This window comes from Cetorhinus maximus, chromosome 11, assembly GCF_964194155.1.
Source record: "Cetorhinus maximus chromosome 11, sCetMax3.hap1.1, whole genome shotgun sequence".
In the NCBI taxonomy this organism is placed as follows: Eukaryota; Metazoa; Chordata; class Chondrichthyes; order Lamniformes; family Cetorhinidae; genus Cetorhinus; species Cetorhinus maximus.
In genome coordinates, this window is record NC_135889.1 from 44,409,699 (window position 1) to 44,428,371 (window position 18,673).

The window sequence follows — 18,673 nt, forward strand, 5'->3', positions numbered from 1 at the left end:
CCCCACCGTCACTGCTGACCAAGGGATCTGGGCCGATATGTGGTGGTCATAAGGCGCAAGCTGATATCTAGCTCTCCTGTGGCTCTCCTCTGCACAAATGTGTTCGTGTTGCAGCACCAAACTGTCTAAATTTAGTTCAATTTTTGTGCTGTCCAAATTATTTTGAATGTTTTAGGCAGTAAAATGAATTTCTTGAGACTTCCAATGGAAGCACACAATTGGAGTGATAAACTCGAGGATTTCCTGTAGATGGTGCTGTGACGCAGTCAAGACTGTAGTGAAGAAAGGATTACCAGTAAAACATATTTAAACTCTTTCGAGTTATCAACAGTCACAGATTGCAACTCTTTCAAGTACAATCACAGTTCTTGGTTTCCAGGAGTGGGACATGAACCCACAACCCTCTGATTCAAAGACGAGGGTGCTATGGACTGAGAACATGTACAATGCTTCATGGCAAGTAAACAGCTCTGGGGCATCCTGAGAAAATTTTTACTCTTCAAGCTCAAACTGCTTCCAGAGATTTTAACTGATATTCACGTCAAAAGATTGGCATATTGAAGAAGCCGAGTGTACCTATGACTCATGCAGCAGAGATTGGTTATATACTGCAGACTGGCACACTGTATGCTGTTTAGAATCAGATTAACCTTATTTATCTTCATTATTTGACTCCATTGCTGTTTCAAATCCACCCACTTGAATTGCATCTCCAAGCCATTGTCCTGCTGCATTAAGAAAGTTTATTAATTGGCACAGTCTCCAGCTGATTGTACCCAGCATGTGTACCTCAAATGGGCAGGCCGGTGTGTTCCTCAATTCTGACAAAAGGTAATTGACCTGAAAAGTTAGCTTTGTTTCTCTATCCAGATATGCAGCCTGACCCACCGAGTATTTCTGGCATTTTCTGTTTTTAGTTTAGATTTCCATAGGGATCAGTGCTGGGACCACAACTGTTTACAATTTATATAAATGACTTGGATGAAGGGATTGATGGGATGGTTGCCAAATTAGTTGATGACACAAAGATAGGTAGGAGAGTGAGTTGTGAAGAGGACATAAGGAGGCTACAAAAAGATATAGATAGGTTAAGTGAATAGGCAAAGATCTGGCAAATGGAGTATAATGTGGGAAAATGTGAAATTGTCCATTTTGGCAGGAAGAATAAAAGAGAAGGATATTATCTAAATGGTGAGAGATTACAGAGCTCTGAGGTGCACAGAGACCTGGGTGCCCTAGTGCATGAATCACAAAAGGCTAGTATGCAAGTACAGCAAGTAATTAGGAAAGCTAATAGAATGTAATCATTTATTGCAAGGGGAATTGAATACAAAAGTAGAGAGGTTATTCTTTAGTTGTAAAGGGCACTAGTGAGACACATTTGGAGTACTGTGTACAGTATTGGTCACCTTACTTAAGGAAGGATGTAAATGCATTGGAAGGTTTACCAGTCCAATACCTGGAATGGGTGGGTTGTCTTATGAGGAAAGGTTGGTCAAACTAGGCTTGTATCCGCTGAGTTTAGAAGAATAAGAGACGACTTGATTGAAAGATCCTGAGGGGTCTTGACAGGGTGAATGTGGAGAGGATGTTTTCTCTTGTGGGAGAATCTAGAATTAGAGGTCACTGTTTAAAAATAAGGGGTTGCCCTTTTAAAACAGAGATGAGGTGAATTTTTTTCACTCAGTGGGTCATGAGTCTTTGGAACTCTTCCTGAAAAGGTGGTGGAAGCAGAGTCTTTGAATATTTTTAAGGCAGATAGATTCTTGGTAAGCAAGGGGGTGATAGATTATTAGGGGTAAGCGGGATGCAGATTTCAGGTTACTATCAGATCAGCCATGATCTTATTAAATGGCGGAGCGGGCTGAAGGGGCTGAATGGCCTACTCCTCCTTGTCCGTATGTTCGTATCAGCAGTATTTTGCTTCTGTATTCTCCACACCTGATATAAAAGTGTGCAGAAAAAACAATCTTGACTAAAGCAGTAGTGAGGTGGCATCTTGTGGAGGTGACAGGGGTCTCGGCTGCCAGCTGGAGAGCTGGCAAGAGCTCTGCATCAGCTCTTTTAGGGAAGGCCCACCACATCTTGATAGGTCATTGGTGGATGAAGGACCCAGGGGGCAGAAGTCCCACCTGCCAAAAGCTGCCAGCCAATCAGAGGACAGCAGCTCCATTGAATGCCAAAGCAGTGACTGCTGCTGATGTGGCACACACCCCAGGCCTAGGATCGTTGCCGTGTCCCAAGTCACAGATGAATGATGGCGGGGGTGGGGCCACGGGATGGGGGTCGTGGGGAAGCGTTGGCAGCAAGGGCGTGGATGTGGCTCTCGGGGGTCTACCCTGCTTCCCAAGGCTGGGTCTCTCATCAGGCATTGTGCCTTTGAAAGAGGACTCTGCCCCCTGGGAACCCATAAGCATCCTCAACAGAGTTTGCTTGTTACGTTCCCTGTATGGCGAGCACCCTGCCCGCCACTGGGTTGATACCAGAAGTGGTGGAATGAGGCCCAAAGGTGTACACTAATTACCCACTTAAAAACCTCAATTGGTGCTTGGGTGGAAAGGCTGTCCACAGGTCTTCCCACCATAGGCTTAATTGGGGTGGAGGTGGGAAGGTGGCCAGTCCCCACCCACTACCCTCCCATTCTATTAAATGCTACTCCCACCCCCAACTCAGAATCAGGGCAATGATTCCACTCGCGGTCATTATAGGACAGAGCAGAATTTAATGCTGGTCAAGGGAGCGGGGAACAAGGCTGGAGGTGAGGGCGTTGAATTCCCAGGAAACGCCATGTCGACATCGGGAGGGAAGCGCCTAATTATCCCGCTGGCTGGGACAAAGCAGGAGGCAATACCAGTGGCATGTGGCAGGAAGGTAATTTTAATGGGCTTGTGCGTAATATTAATTAAACTACAACTTTTAGTGATTCAGTTCTACCTTTGCAATTAAGTATGAGGCACACTGGAATCATGGGCCTTCAGTTTCCCGACCGGTTAAAGTTGGCAGTGAACAGGCAACTCGGCCCTCAAGGTGGAAGGTGAGCCAGTTGGAGCTGCCTGCCACCACTGTATTCTTATTGGAAGAGGGGAGAGGAGGCTGAGGAGCATCGTGGGGGAGGTCGAGGGTTGTTGAGTGAAGGCCAAGGATCACTGAGAAGATGATGGGTGTCACTGACGGGAGATTGAGGGTGAGCTCGGGCAAGACCACGGTCGCTAGGAGTGGATAAGGATGGTCTTGGGGTCCTGGAGCTTGGTGACTGGATGAGACCCAGTGTTCCTGGAGCCCAGTGTAAAGAAGGAATGGCACAGAAGAAGGATGGAACTGGGTATAGTTAAACAGTAGCCAGAAGGGCAACAGGGGGTGCAATCTGTAGCAGGACCAGACACTAAGGGAAGTCAGGAGGGGCCAACCGTGGGCCAGTCTGACCTAGAGCTATGGCGCATCCCAGAGTCTACCGTAGATAAAAGCAAAATACTGCAGATTCTGGAAATCTGATATAAAAACAGAAAATGCTGGAAAAACTCAGCAGGCCTGGCAGCATCTGTGGAGAGAGAAACAGAGTTAACATTTCAAGTCTATATGACGCTTCTTCAGGGCCGAAGAGTTTGTACGATTCAGAACAGATCCAGAGAGCCAGGCCGATAGATCTGTGGGCTTTGGGTGCCATTGTGAGCTTCCACAAGGTGCAGGGGGTAATTGACTGTACACATGTGGCAATCGGAGCTCCCTGGGCTCCTGCAACTTTTGTCAACAGAAAAGGGGTTCCACTCCATTAATGTGCAATTCGTGTGTGACCACAGGAGACATCCTCCAGGTGTGTGCTCGGTTCCCAGGGAGCTCTCATGATGCACGCGTTCTTTGCTATTCCTAGATGCCACAGCTATCTGAGCCCTCTACAGGCATGCAGGGATGAATTCTGGGCGACAGGGAGCTTGTCCCTCATTGCCCCTTATTGTCTGCCAATAAGCCACTCTATCCACTGCCTTCACCCATACAGGCTTGCTACTGATTCTGCAAGCATCGCACTGCTAACCAGGTCACAACAAAAGCATCCACTACAAATGAATAAAGTGAACAAGGCTAATTAATCACACACTAATATCGACTGCAATCTAAAGTTTGAAACCGGTGTAACCCTTGTTCACCTACATCTAGTTTCTTTTACGCTTATGGTTACTACAATGTGGTGTGATGCTGGCATCAGCCTGTCTCAACCTCATGTGCAGCTGAGTGCGATGCCACAATTGCCTGAGATGAACCTGTTGACCATTCTCTGGTTGCCTGGGACCTCAATGCTCTGGCATGCTGAGTGGCTCCCGCGCAGGTGCATCTTTTTAGCCTCTGCTATTGGAGGCACTGGGGTCACTGGCTGCTCACTCTCGGAGGGCACTAATAGGAGCCCCCAGAAGAGGCAGGCTGATGTTTCTCCTCCCTCTTGTTGAGCATTGGCACTTCCTTGACCACTGGGGAGCAGGGGCATCTGGAGGGAGGTGCGGGCATCTTGCTCCCCCTCTCGTCTGGCCACAGCTGCACACAGCCCATGGTCAAGAGTGATGGCATGCAGGTCACCTATCCGGCAGCCACTGAGTGGTCTGCTGAACCTGGCTCTGCATGACAGTTGCCAACCATGGAGGAAGTCAAGCAGTCGCCCGCCTGAGATATGGCAGAACTCATGACGTGGATGGACTCCTCCATCACCCGTGCATGTCTATACAATGTCTCTGGCAGCTCCGCCAGATGTTCCTGAATGCTGAATCTGCAGCAGGTTCTGTGGTTGTCACCAGAGGTGTGCCATCAGCTTGGGACTCAGCACAGGCCTGGTCTCCTAAAGTCCTCCAACTATCAGGTCCCTCATTTGTCACTGCCTCCATCAGCTGCACTGGCATGTCTGTGTGCTCACCTAAATTCTGACCGTGATCGCATACCCCCCCTGAGGTGACTGTACCTGTACAGGTAGAGGGTGCGGGGTTAAGTACACTCTCTGAGGCTTAGACACCATCCTTCTCAGAGGTCGCCTGCAGGTCACAGATGATGGAGCAGGCCGTTCCTCTGGAATGTGAGGACCTACATTGGAGAACACAAAATTGGGTTCACATTATTCACAATCTCTCTTCCCATCCCTCTCAGATGCATGTCTCCTTTCAGCTCAGTGGTAGACACCAAGTTCAAGCCTCCTCACTGTCTTCTCTGCACTCCTGCTTTGTAATCGCCAGGCTGTCCTGCTCTCCAGTCAATTGCACAGTCCCTTCCTCTGCAGGTATGAGCATTCCTTCACTCTTTGCACATTCTTTGGCATTATGTGTCATTATCCCTGCAGACAGTAGGGAGAATGAGTCTCAGCTTAATGGACAACTAACTTGCTCATCAGAATGCAATTGCTTGACAGACAATGGGGCCTCTTGGATAACCCATCCACACTTCCACTCTCATGGCATTTGTACTACGATGGAAGAATGAGCCTGCTAATTTTGGTCCACATGCATCCAAATCTTATGATGCATTTGCTCCTGTGCCTTACATTTTATTTGCCCACCTGCCCAGTCCCTCCCCATGCTGCAACCCATTGTTTGTTGCTCTTTTGGGAGCACCATTGTTCTAACGACAGTGTCATATTCACCCTGGCGATGCGAAGGAGGCCTTTGACCCTCTTTCTGCATTGCACCTAGATGCACCTGTGGACCCCATAGCTGCTAATTTCTGCTGCAAACTCCATCCAGGCTTCCTTGGTCAGGCAGAAGCATCTCTTGAAGTCCTTGGTGTGGAAGAGCCTGGGCAGCTGGGAGGAGAACCTGTCGGGTGACATCGTTGAACCATGGGGCCACGTGTTGTCTACTCTGAGCCATGTGACTGCTGAGTCTGGGGGGGTCAGTGTAATGATCTTGGGGTCCCTGTTAAACTCTGCAACACTGATGCTTCTGGCTTATATGCACTGCAAGCATGTCTGGGTGCTGTTTAAAATGACACCCAGACCTCCAACCCTGCCAAGAGATGGCAGGCTTGGCAACTTCCTGCCCGCCCTACCGCATAATTGGTTGGGCCCCGCACGTCTGCTGCGTTTATTGGCTGGTTGCCATGTAATTGCAGTCGGCCAGCCGTTACTGCTGCGAGCAGAAATGCAGCCACTTCCTGGCCCCCCATTGGGACCCATGTCGGATGACTAAATTCCACGCACAGAACTTACTTTCTGACTCTGAAAGATTCTAGTATAGCCCCATTGCCAATGAACAGTCCAAGACTGGAAAAAAAATATTTGGTTCACACGAGCGGTTTGTAAGAGCTGCATTTGCAGGTTCTGCTGAATGAAAACTGAACATAAAAATTGAGTTTTTAATTTGTTCAACATCCCAGTTGAATATTTTGATACTACAACTTAATTTCCTGTTTTTAGAAAGTAATTTAAAATTTTAGAACTTTAGCTCCAAAATGAAGTTTCCTTTACAAATACATACCTGCATCCCTTGTGATTAAATAAAGAAAAGTGTCACATGGCATTGCAATGACAAAACACACCTATGCTTGTTCATTCAAAACATTTAATTTGCTCGACAGTGCAGCTATATTAGAAGCTCTGTGCCACTAGATCTGAATCCTAAAACTGAAACTCTAAACTATTTATGTGAATTTTTAGCCAGGATCCTGGGCAGAAATTCTGTTGGAGAAAGTGGGTGAAGGAATTATAACTTACTGACTTACCAACAAATTAGCCAGCACCAGAATTGCACAATATCACTGCCGTCAGAACTGTAGGGAAGGGTAGAGCTACAGAATGTTAGAGGGATTATTCAGAACAAGCTTGAAAAAGGATAAGATGATCATTCATTGGAAGAAACCACTCAGACTGAATTTTTATAAACTGGTTCAGTTTGATTTAATCATTACAAAACACATACTCCTCCTGTACATCACTGATTGTTTACGAAGTAGAAGGGTTTTGCTTCTCACTGTTAAAATGTTTTTTCTGATTACAGAAAAATTAAACAAGTGATTAAAAAGCCACGAGTTCACTTCCTCACTGAAGATGAGTACAAGGAACAAACAGAAATGGCAACTATAAAAGCTCTTGAGGAACTGCGTAGATACTGCAAGGGTCAGAGTTTTCCTGCATGGGAAATAGTCTCAAAAGTCAGTTCTCCAAAAAGGTAGGTAGTACCATATCATTGGCCCTATACAAAGTGATCAGTCTCCTTAGTTATTTATTTTTATGTACGGTCAGACGGGCATTCACTTGCACAGGTTGTGGTTAAGATTGGAAACGGAGCTCCCCTGCTGATAAATTTGTTTAGTGAATAGTTAATCAATGCAGACTAATAAACCTCAAGTTTGGTCTTAGCTATTTGTTGCTTAAATAACCTGCAGGCATACTACAGTAGGCTTCAGTTGGGAAGGGGATATTGGAAAGGGTTCTCATTCCCAGTTACTGTCCAGTGGTGTGTGCCTGTGTGTGTGTGTGTATGCCAGTCAGCTGACGAGTTATGGCACCTCAAGTGCATATCCATGTTTTTTTATATATGATGAGGGTTTGTGCCTCTACCACTCTTTCAGGCAGTAAGTTCCAGACCCACAGCACCCTCTGAAAAAGTGCTCCCCAACTCCCCTCTAATGCTTCTATCAATTACTTTAAAGGTATGCCTTCTGTTTATTAACCTCTCTGCTAACAGAAACATGTCCTTTCTTAATTTCCACTCTATATACCTCATAATTTTATACACCTCAATTAAATCTCCACTCAGCCTCCCCTGTTCCAAAGAAAATCTACAGAATTTTTCCTCATAACTAATATTGTCCATTCCTGGCAATACCATTATAAATCTTTTCAGTTCTCTCTCTGGTGTGATCACCTGCTTCCTGTAATGCAGTGTCCAGAACTTTAGGCAGCACCCTAGCTGCAGCCTAATAGTGTTTAATACAGCTCTAGCATAGCCCCTGTTCTTACACTCTAGCCCTGTGCCAATAGAAGACAGAATCCCATATACCTTCTTAATCACCTTGTCTTCAGGAATATGTAGACATTTACCTCAAGGTCCCTTAGTTCCTTGACACTTCTCAGATTCCTACTATTTATTGTGTATTCCCCTGTCTTGTCTTGCTTGTTTTACCCAAATGCATGACTTCCCTTTCCTGGATTGAATTCCATTTGCCGCTTACCAGCCTGACCTATCTATCAATATCTTCCTGCAATCTACAGCTTTTTTCCTCACTATCAACCACATGGCCAATTTTTGTATCATCTGCAAACTTTTTAATCATACCCTCTATATTGACATATACCGTGAACAGCATGAGACCCAGTATTGAACCCTGCGAAACGGCCTTCCAGTCACAAAAACATCCATTGACTATAAACTTTTGCTCCCTGTCGCTAAGTTAAGTTTGGATCCAACATGCCACTTTGCCTTGAATCCCATGAGCTTTTAATTTTCAGCCCAGTCTGTCATGTGGGGCTTTGTCAAAAGCCTTGCCAAAACCCATGCAGACTACATAAAATAGCTGTTTCTAATCCACTTTTACCAAATCAAATCTCAGTTTAGAAAAATTGGCCTTTCCCCAGTTTAAAACTTTTTTCTTGGTCTATCTTTAAAGCTTTCCATAACTATTTTAAATCTAATTGAATTCTGATCACCACCATTAAAATCTCTGCCACTGATACCCATTCTGGTTTAAACCAAAAGGTTCAGATGAATGCATTTAAGAATTCTGTACCCTCTCTACCTTTTACACTGAAATTATCAGATAATGTTTAGGTACTTAATCCTCCTCCCCTCCCCACCCCCACTATGACTGCCATTTCATTTCTGTACTTCTCAGCAATTTGTTGACATATTTGTTCTTCCAAGTCTATCTCATTGTTTTAGGGTCTATAGCAGGCTTGTCCAATCTTTTCGCCACGGCGGATTACATTTCCTCACTCAAGGGGCTGATGAGCAAATTTCAGAAAGATAAGGTTTAGCATAACATTAAACATGTCAAGGCCATAAATTGATAATTTAAAAAGAGTAATTAATAAAGATCATTGTTAGAGTGTGAGAGGGACAGAGTCTGTTTGTCTGGCTCACTCCCAATCTCTTGATGTTCACTCACTCACCCTCACCCACCGTGTGATGTGGGTGTGATTGTGTGTTGGTGCGTGGGGTGAGGGTGAGTGGGAATCCTGACACTGCAAATGTCTGGCACAGCCAGACACACTCATACTTCCACACTCACTCTCTCTCCCACACTCACGCACTCGCTGCCCTCCCCACACTCACTCGTTCACTCACTCACTGTCCCTCCCACACTCACTCACTCACTCATTCTCTCCCACACTCGTGCTCTCTCTCCCAGACTCAATTGTTTGCTCTCTCCCTCACGCGCTCTCTCCCTCACTCGCTGTCTCCCACATTTACTCTGACATGCTCTCTCTCTCCCACCCTCGCTCTCTCGTCCTCTCCCTCTCTCCCACCCTCGCTCTCTCGTGCTCCCTCTCTCCCACCCTCGCTCTCTCATGCTCTCTCTCTCCCACCCTCGCTTTTTCGTGCTCTCCCTCACTCCCACCCTTGCTCTCTCGTGCTCCCTCTCTCCCACCCTTGCCCTCTCGTGTTCTCTCTCTCTCCCACCCTCGCTCTCTCGTGCTCTCTCTCTCTCCCACCCTCGCTGTCTCGTGCTCTCTCTCTCTGCCACCCTCGCTCTCTTGTGCTCTCTCTCTCCCACCCTCGCTCTCATGCCCTCTCTCTCTCCCCCCTTGCTCTCTCGTGCTCTCTCTCTCTCCCCCCTCGCTCTCTCGCTCTCCCTCTCTCCTGCCCTCGCTCTCCCTCTCTCCCGCCCTCGCTCTCCCTCTCTCCCGCCCTCACTCTCCCTCTCTCCCGCCCTCGCTCTCCCTCTCTCCCGGCCTCGCGCATGCTCTCTCTTCCCCCTCCATCCCTTTTTCTGGAGCACACTCGTGCCACCAGTGTTGCTGCTCCTCCAATGTGAGCCTATCAGCAGCAAACATGGGAGAGGAGCAGCCTGTGATTGGAGGAGCAGTTTTTTTCAGAATTTTCCACTCCAGTTACCAGCATTTTCAAAACCACCCCCAGGGACCAGAATGGGAGGCTTCACCGGCCACATCCAGTGTACGGGCCACACGTTGGACAAGCCTGGTCTATAGTGTGCTCCCAAAAGTGTGATTACCCCTTTTGTTGTCTCCCAGTTCAATCCATATAGTTTCATCTGATGCTCCTTTTAGCCTACCTTCCCTCCTTGCAGCTGTGATTGTTTCTTCAACCAATAATGAGACCTCCCCCCGCCTTTTATATTTCTCTCCATTCCACCTGAAAACCTGTAACCAGGACTGATGAGCTGCCTTTCCCACCCTTCTTTAAGTCACGTTTTACTAATGGCTATGACATCGTACTTCCAAGTGTCTTTGTGTGCCCTCAGCTCATCTGCCTTATTCACTAGACTCCTTGCATTGCAGTATATACCACTTATCACCAAGCAACTCCTTTGTTGTCTATTTTCTAGCCGTTGTCTCCTCGACTTACCATACTCACTTAATTTTCTGCCTTCTATTATCCAGTTTTGCTTCTCTTTTGAAAAAATGCTCAGGTTCCCATCCCCCTGCCAAACTAGTTTAAACTATCCCCAACATCACTGGCAAACCTCTCCACCAAGATATTGGTACCAGCCTTGTTGAGGTGCAACCCATCTGGCTTGTACAGGTCCCAGCTCCCCCAAAACTTGATCCCAGAATTAAACCTGGCACAATCTCTCCAGCCATGCATTCAGCTACACTGTCTTTCTATTTCTGCACTCAGCTAGCGTGTGACACTGGAAGTAATCCAATGATGCTTACTTTTGAAGCATCTACTGAGGACAGGATTGGGCCTGATTGTGATGCCCGATGTTTCTGAATAGTTTGTCAACTTTCATTGAGGCTCATACATGAAGCATGGGCACATGGCTGAGATACTGAAGGGTGTTTGATACAGTTGAAATGAACTCCACGTGGAGTTAATGCATTTAGCAAAAGAGGGAACAAAATAAGTGAGATAAAAAGTAATGTGCTAAGAAGGAGCAAATGCTGTGTTGTCTTTGTTCTTTTGAATGATTACTAAACTGAAGTCCTGTCTGTCTGTTCATGTGGCTGTAAAAGGCATTTTATCAAAGAGAAGCATTGCATTCTCCTGGCCATGTTTATCCCTCAATCAAAAGTACAAGAAACAAAGTAGCTGGCTATTCATGTAATAGCAGTTTGTAGGAACCTAACTGCACACATTGGCTGCTGCATTTACCTACGAAACAGTGGCAACACTTCAAAACTAATTGTTTATTTGTGAAACACTTTGGGTTATGCTGATGCCAAAAGGGAAAGTTGTCATAGTAAATGCTGGTTCTTTCTCTTCGTATCGTTTCTGAAAGATTTTAGACCTGGAAATGTAATTTTCTGTAACTGGTACTTCTAGTCCAGTAATCCTTTACTTTAAGATTACTTATTGTTAACTCTGAAGTAATTCTGGTAATATTTGCATATTCAGAGCAGGCAGGCATTTGCAGAAGCATGCACACTTACAATTCCTTCCCCCGGACACTGGCATCAGTTCCACTGTACATCATGAATTTGAATGCAACCCAGTTCCATTCCAATATTTAGCCATTTATTTGAAACTTGTGAAGATGATTAAAGTAATTTGTCAAAAGCAAAATTGTTATGTATGTGGATGACTACTTCTGCAAAATTGGCACTAAAAACTAGATATAAACCATGCAAAATATTGCATGTCATTTTTGTTCGTTTATGTAATTTCAGGCCTCCTTTCTCCTACCTCCCACCTCCTGTAAAATCAACCAGCAGGGAGAGGCCATTTCTGTCACAAATTTCACCACAGCAATTACTAGTATCAATCTATATGTAGTTCACTGGGGATTTGGAAGAACTGGATAGCTGTTAGCTTCTTTGCTACCTTTCCCCACATAAGTAGTTCTAAGATGTTTCACTATAGAGTGAAAGCTGAGCTTAAATTCACAGCCCCTCTGGCTCCAAAATGTAGCAATCAGCTGTTGCATCTGATAAGTCAAAGCATATCTCTGTTCACCTTCTCATTCTAATTTGCAGACTTGCAGACTTCATCCTAGGAGCTCATCATCTTACACAAGAGGAAGTGCAGAACCATGAGGAACTGTATGGAATTGGAGGTTCCTTTTTGGAGGCCCAACTCTTTGTCACAGAGGAGAATAATGATTCAGCCTTGGAGAATGGGGCAGTGATGGCTGCAGATGAAGAACATGAAGTTGATGAGATAATTAATTAATTTGCCTCACTTACATCTCACTTCATATTCTGAGCTTTACTATGATTGGGAACAGACTAATACAGCAAAATACAATACGAGAAATGTCTGAGTACTGCCATTGCTGACCTCGATATCTCTGAGAAGTGGATGCACAAAAGGAGACCAAGGAACCCGTGAATTATGCTGCTTAATGAATACTTAGAACTCATTGAGTTTGTACTTTTTTAAAGGAAAGTTTGTGCTAAATGAGTATAAGTAATCCTAGTGAGTAGGCAATTTTTTATGTGACTTGGCTGGTAATTAGAACAACAATTCCAGCCCTCTGCCAGGCTTATCAATTTTTCTAAGCACTAGTGCCTATAATCTTTGTTCCATTCCTAATGAAATAGTTCATTGTGACCCATGGACCTATGATAAAGTAGCTACAGAAGTGGAAAACCTAGATGGCCCCTCTCCAGCCACATTCAGGAGTAGTGGCTTGTTTTTCAGATTGTTTGCTAAAAGGGCCTAGATGAATATTAACATCTTGGAAAACCCGATTTGGGGCAGTTTTGGTAGTCTTTGATTACACATCATTCCAATTCATTATTGAAAGACTTTCAGTTGAAGCTGAGACAATGAGGCCGTCTACATTACAAGCACAAAGAAGACAAGCTTTGACATAAATGGCTGCAGACTAAAGTCCCAAAGATTGTAGTCTTTTTATAGTGCCTAGTTGGATTTCTTCCCTTTAGTGAGAGCTTCAGTCTTTAAGCATGGAAGATGAAGAAACAAGGAAAACTAGGCATCTGATGTTCTTGCTACCAACACCCAGCCGGTTAATTGCAGGGCTGCATTGATGGGTTAGTTATAATCAGCAGTTCAGACCATCCTGTCCTCAATTTGTGTAACAAGCAGCTCCACATGACAAATATAGAAAGCAAGTAGCGTGGAACTGAGATGGAAACTGCAGGTTAGGTTAATTGTGATATTTAAGGGGAACACAACATTGTAATATAAATATTGTTTCCTTGTTCAGGATAGACATTTTTTAAATTGTGAAAACAAAGATTAGATTAATATGTGAGATAATTATTGTATTTAAACATGTAGCATTAACCATGTAACTGACTTCAGTATGCACATTTTAACAAAATGGATTTCAATTGAGCAGTGCAATGTTATTTTGTTTAATTCTACATCCAAATCAGGTTTGAAAAAAGGTTCGTTTTTCTTTGAAGATTTAAGGGAAAACCAGTTTGAGATGGGACTTGTTCTAGGTCACAGTGCTCTGAGTAAAATTGGACTAAAAGAGCGCTTTACAGTCATCTTAAATTAATATTATTTAAATGTACTTTCCTGTAGGCAGAGGAAGCTTGCTTTCCAATTTTTGATTCTCTCCCTGTGGACAAGCACCTTGTCTTGTGTTGACTGGAAGCCTGCAGTGGAGAATTGTGCATAAGTGTTTTGTGATTGTGCACATTCAAGCATGTTGAACTTTTTGGTGGTAGGGGTGGAAACTAACAAAAAAATCGATCTTGTACTTTTCAATAAGGAATTCTTCATTCAAAAGATTGAAGATATATGTGCAAAAAAGAATTAGAATCTCACCAGGAACTTCCTTGAGCAAATGCTGCTCAAAATATCAACTTAAACTCAAATGTGAAGTTGAAATTCAAATTACAATCGGTTTAGAGTAGATGCTCTAACCATTTGCCCATTTTATTTCCTGTTTGGGAAGTTCACCTGCTTTTACCTCAGTTTTCATCCTGTTAAATTAAAGCTCAAGTTTGCACTCCTACGTAAATATAAAGATGTGAAATCCCATTATTCATTTCATGAGTAGAGCTTATGCATATGGGAGAAATAATATTTTAGTCATTGTTGGGTTCCTTCAAGCTTATTTTAAGTTTAGATTTCAGTCCACTGTCTCCCTCCTTCCCTTAGTTGTTCTTATAAGTGAAGTCTAAGTCAGAATTTCACTCCCAAGTGGTATACAGTTTATTACAAAAAATGGAACTGCTTTTCCTCTTGTTTCAAATTAAGACTATAGTTAGCCTACCTAGTGATGTTAGCTGATCTAAAAAGATTATTGACATTGCTTGTGAGAAGAATTGATTCTTAATTGTACTACACGCTTCATAAGTATCTGACTTTGAAAAATATGTAGTAATGATTATACGGGTTTAATTTATGTGAGGCTGTTAGAGAATGTGGTTTGCTTTTTAAAAAACAATTTTATTAAAACTTGTTCAGGTACTGTCAAGTGATTTCCATGTATAACCAAAATATGCATATCGTTCCATGGCATAGCTCATGGTAGATGAAATGATAGTTTGTGTTTGTTCCAACTGGCTAAGAGGGGTTACAGCACAAGTTCTGGAGTGAGCAAGATGAGCAGGCATTCTTGTTTAAAAAAAATATTTTATAGGTAACAGCCCCCTCATGTGGAGGGACTATAAATGGGTACTTCCATTACAGCATTTCCCATCGATTTCAATGGACTGGACAACTGAATGAGTTTTAAAATACAGCCATTTATCAATACAGTCTTAGTGGTTTAAGACTGGTGTTTTCTAATTTCTTGCAATATATGTATTTTTATTTAAAAATGACAATCGAGTTCATTTGAATTGCTTAGTAAAATGCAATAAAAATCCATTTTGTATAGAGTTTTATTAATAAAATTGTCATAAATTTAACATATAAGCAGTTCTTTCAGCACTAACATAAATCACATAGCATAATTTAGTAACATAGTTTACATCGCCACTGAAACAATCTAACAATTTCAACTTCCAAGAGCCCACTACAAAATCAATATATTTTGTACAGTGTTATGTGTAATACATTGAAGGCACTAACAATTGTATAGACAATACAATGGAGTACCTTACAACTGAACCAAAATGGGTAAATCCTCATTATTGCAAATTCATAATGACAAAGGTGCAATTTGTTGTACTTTGAGACCCTTTAATAACTAAGAGGTTCAGATGGAACCAGGATAAAATTGTAAATCTTAAAAATATTTTTTTTAAAATTATACTTTTGGTTTCATATAACTGCCACTAATGCCCCAGGTCTCTTGGGGTGCTTGCCTGCCAGCTATCAAGAAATGAGTGAGCGCTGCTTGAGTTCCCTTGTAGTCCAATTCCCTCTCTTTCAGTTCTGACCCCATTCTGGCACCACCCCCTACGACCTCTGCCAAAACTAGGTTTTTTGGCCTCTGACCTGTTGCTCATTTCATAGTAGGTCTCTAATTATTCATTTTAAAAACAGGGATTAACTGTAGAGTGCATTTTTGGGAGCCTCATTTATTTCAAAGTAGAAACCTTCATCTAAACTTATGCAATTCAAATTCTGTAATCTATTTAACCAGACTGAATCAGCAATGTAACGCTTCAGCTTTTTAAATGCTTCAAGAGCTTTATATGTATCGATATTCCATAGTTATGTTTTTGCAGATTAAAAGAACTACCTGACCTTCAGCAATACACAAAATATTGCTGAGAGTTTTCACTGTAAAGGTACACATCAAGAAATTTAAGTTTGCACTTAAGCAAGGATAATATGCAAATTTGGAAGCATATTATCCACTGGTATGCTTGTGAATAAATAACCTGTAGACAGCTTACAACCAGATAACATCTTTGGAGAAGGGAAAGGGGGGAAAAAAAATAAGTGAATCTGATGTACTGCTTAACTTGTGAATTAGTCTATTTTGTGTTCTAACATGAGTGAAGCAGTTTAGGTTTCATGGTTTAGTTTCAGCCAGCTTGCTACAACAATTTAAATGTCAAATATGCTGCCTTTCGTATACCCTACTGATAACCTTCAAAAATAGATATCTCTATTAAAATACATAGCAAGCTGTTCATTAATAGCCTGAGAAAATCCCAAAACCAAGTTCATCACTGGAGTTAGGAGAAAAATTGTCTCACACATTATTTAAATACAGGAAATTGGGAATTGTGCATCTAGAATTTTGCAGTATAGAAATATTAAGTTATGTGTTTTAAATGAAAACTGGGCCAGTGCTGGAATCCTGGTATAAATAGTGGTTACTTGTTCAACATCAGAAAACTAGTAACCCAAAGTTTAGCTTTCTTATTTAGTTCTTATCCTCATCCTTCATGTCAAAGCATGTATTCTACCTAGAACAACAACTCGTTGAAAGAAAATGGCTTTCTACAGAAGCAACTCTGGTGATGTCTTCCTCGAAAGATGCTACAGGCTAATTTTGACAAACACACCAGCTACAATAGACACCTGTGATTATTCTGCTTGATAATCCAAATCCAAGATCACAAGTAATTAATCTAGACCCCAGAAATTCTGATACTGAGCTGACTGCACTGCAATAAAACCACACTCACTTTAGTCACCTGACTTGTCTCCTGGTTGAATTTTGGTGCATTGCAATGTCACTTCAGTTTGATACTACAATCCTAACAATTAAACAATTTAGCTATTTTTAACAGTTTCAATGCATGGTTTTAAGAATTGGTATAAATTATGAATGTTTTGGATGGACAGACATTTGTGTTAGAATATGTCCTTCATAAATGAACAGGCACTTAAATTCTGCTATTGATGCTCTAAATACACTGAAACGTGCTGTAGAACCTTATAATTTTTGAAATTTACATTATTAGCCATCTGTCTTATTGATGACCTGGGCATATTGCAGAACTATTCTTCAAAAACATTCCTGTGCTATTTTTTAAAAGTCCATCATGGAAAGTTATGAATACAGTTTTTCCACACGTTCACGTGCTTCATAATCTTTAAATTTGATCATCAGGAGATGTCTTTTTGACTTGGTTGAATAATGCTGGTTTTCTGAGGCAAGTCTGGATTGACATTCTGGTTTTCATTTCCTGGCAATGGCATTAAGTTCCTAGGCAAATTTGACTGGTTGAATCCATTCTCAGTGGATTGTGTGGAGCCTATGCTGATCTGCTCATCTGGTTCAGAGGTAGCGACAGGGTCTTCTGCCTTTGCTTGTTTGATGGGACTGGGTGATGGTTTAAAGTGTGGAGGACACTCAATCGGCAAAGTGTCTGAAGATACTGGGCAATCGTTTTCCTCCTAAAGTGAACATAAAAACACATTTAAAGCATAGCTGATTTCTAAATCCAGATAAAAGATGAGGACTAAGGACTTCTTCCAAAATGAATGAGTAGTCATTATAAAATTAAAAATGCTGTAGCCAGAGTGAGCGACGCTGAGAGAGAACAGTGCCAGAGACCCACAGTTAAAAGTGGCAGGATGAGGGAAGGCAGCAGGAGTCGAGCGAGGCTGAGAGAGAACAGTGCCGGAGACCCACAGTTAGAAGAGACAGGGAAGCAGTCAGCAAGGGAGAAAAAAATCAAAAGTGTGGGAAAGTGGGTAAATGATTTGTTGATATTTCCCTTCTCTCTCTAAACTTAGGGCAGTCATTTAAACCAGGAGATGGAAAATGTAACATTTTCAAGTATACTACTGCATTAATAAGTATCACAGAGCAGGTCTGGAGGTATTGAAAATAATAGTTTAATCAGGTACTAACCAGATTCTAAAAACGGGAAGGAAGATCATGGATAGACAGCTGAGACCTGTTGCTTGCAATTCCTGCACCATATGGGAACTTCAGAGCATTTCACGTGTCTTGGGGGACCACGTGCATCTCCAGCTGCTTCAGTTTGAGCTCGGCATTTCCAAGCTTAAATGGCACAGTTCTTAAAAGCATACAGGGACAGAGGGACCTGGGAGTTCATGTGCATAAATCTTTGAAGATGGCAGGATATATTGAGAGAGCAAGAGCAAAGCACATGGGATGTTGGGCTTCATAAATAGAGGTAGAGTACAGAAGCAGGGAAGTTATGCTGAACCTTTATAAAGCTCTAAAAACAAAAAGCTAAAAGCTACTGCGGATGCTGGAAATCCAAAACAAAAACAGAATTACCTGGAAAAACTCAGCAGGTCTGGCAGCATCGGTGGAGAAGAAATCAGTTAACGTTTCGAGTCTTCTGCCGAAGGGTCATGAAGACTCGAAATGTTAACTGATTTCTTCTCCACCGATGCTGCCAGACCTGCTGAGCTTTATAAAGCTCTGGTTAGATCCCAACTGGAGTATTGCCTCCAGTTCTGGTTGCCACTCTTTAGGGAGGATGTAGGGCCCTTGAGAGGGTGCACAGGAAATTTACCAGAATGGTTCCAGGGATGGGTGATGTTAGCCAGGAGATTAAGTTGGAGAAGCTGGGATTGTTCTCCTTGGAGCAACGGAGGTTGAGGGAAGATTTGATACAGGTGTGCAAGATTATGGCAGGTTTAGATCAGGCAGCCAAAGGCTGTTCCCATTAGCTGATGGTTTAAGGACTGGGGGCACGGATTTAAGGTTTTGAGCAAGAGCTTCAAAGGGAATGTGAGGAAGAGCATTTTTTTAATGCATCAAATGGTAATGA

The 18,673-nt window shown here is 42.8% G+C and overlaps 2 protein-coding genes across 5 annotated transcripts in view; one reads left to right on the forward strand and one right to left on the reverse strand.

The window, feature by feature from the left end:
• The window catches only part of LOC144686545 (nuclear envelope integral membrane protein 1a-like), a 60,339-nt gene extending 45,454 nt beyond the window's left edge, over nucleotides 1–14,885 (forward strand). For both annotated transcript variants that reach the window (XM_078551872.1, XM_078551873.1), the window contains 2 exons: nucleotides 6,966–7,136; nucleotides 12,068–14,885. In XM_078551872.1, the coding sequence (XP_078407998.1) occupies nucleotides 6,966–7,136; nucleotides 12,068–12,263 (367 nt within the window). In that variant the 3' untranslated portion in view covers nucleotides 12,264–14,885. The remainder of the gene's footprint in view (nucleotides 1–6,965; nucleotides 7,137–12,067) is intronic.
• Nucleotides 14,882–18,673, reverse strand: part of mfsd6b (major facilitator superfamily domain containing 6b) — a 74,101-nt gene continuing 70,309 nt past the window's right edge. For all 3 annotated transcript variants that reach the window (XM_078551866.1, XM_078551867.1, XM_078551868.1), the window contains exon 7: nucleotides 14,882–17,318. In XM_078551866.1, the coding sequence (XP_078407992.1) occupies nucleotides 17,028–17,318 (291 nt within the window). In that variant the 3' untranslated portion in view covers nucleotides 14,882–17,027. The remainder of the gene's footprint in view (nucleotides 17,319–18,673) is intronic.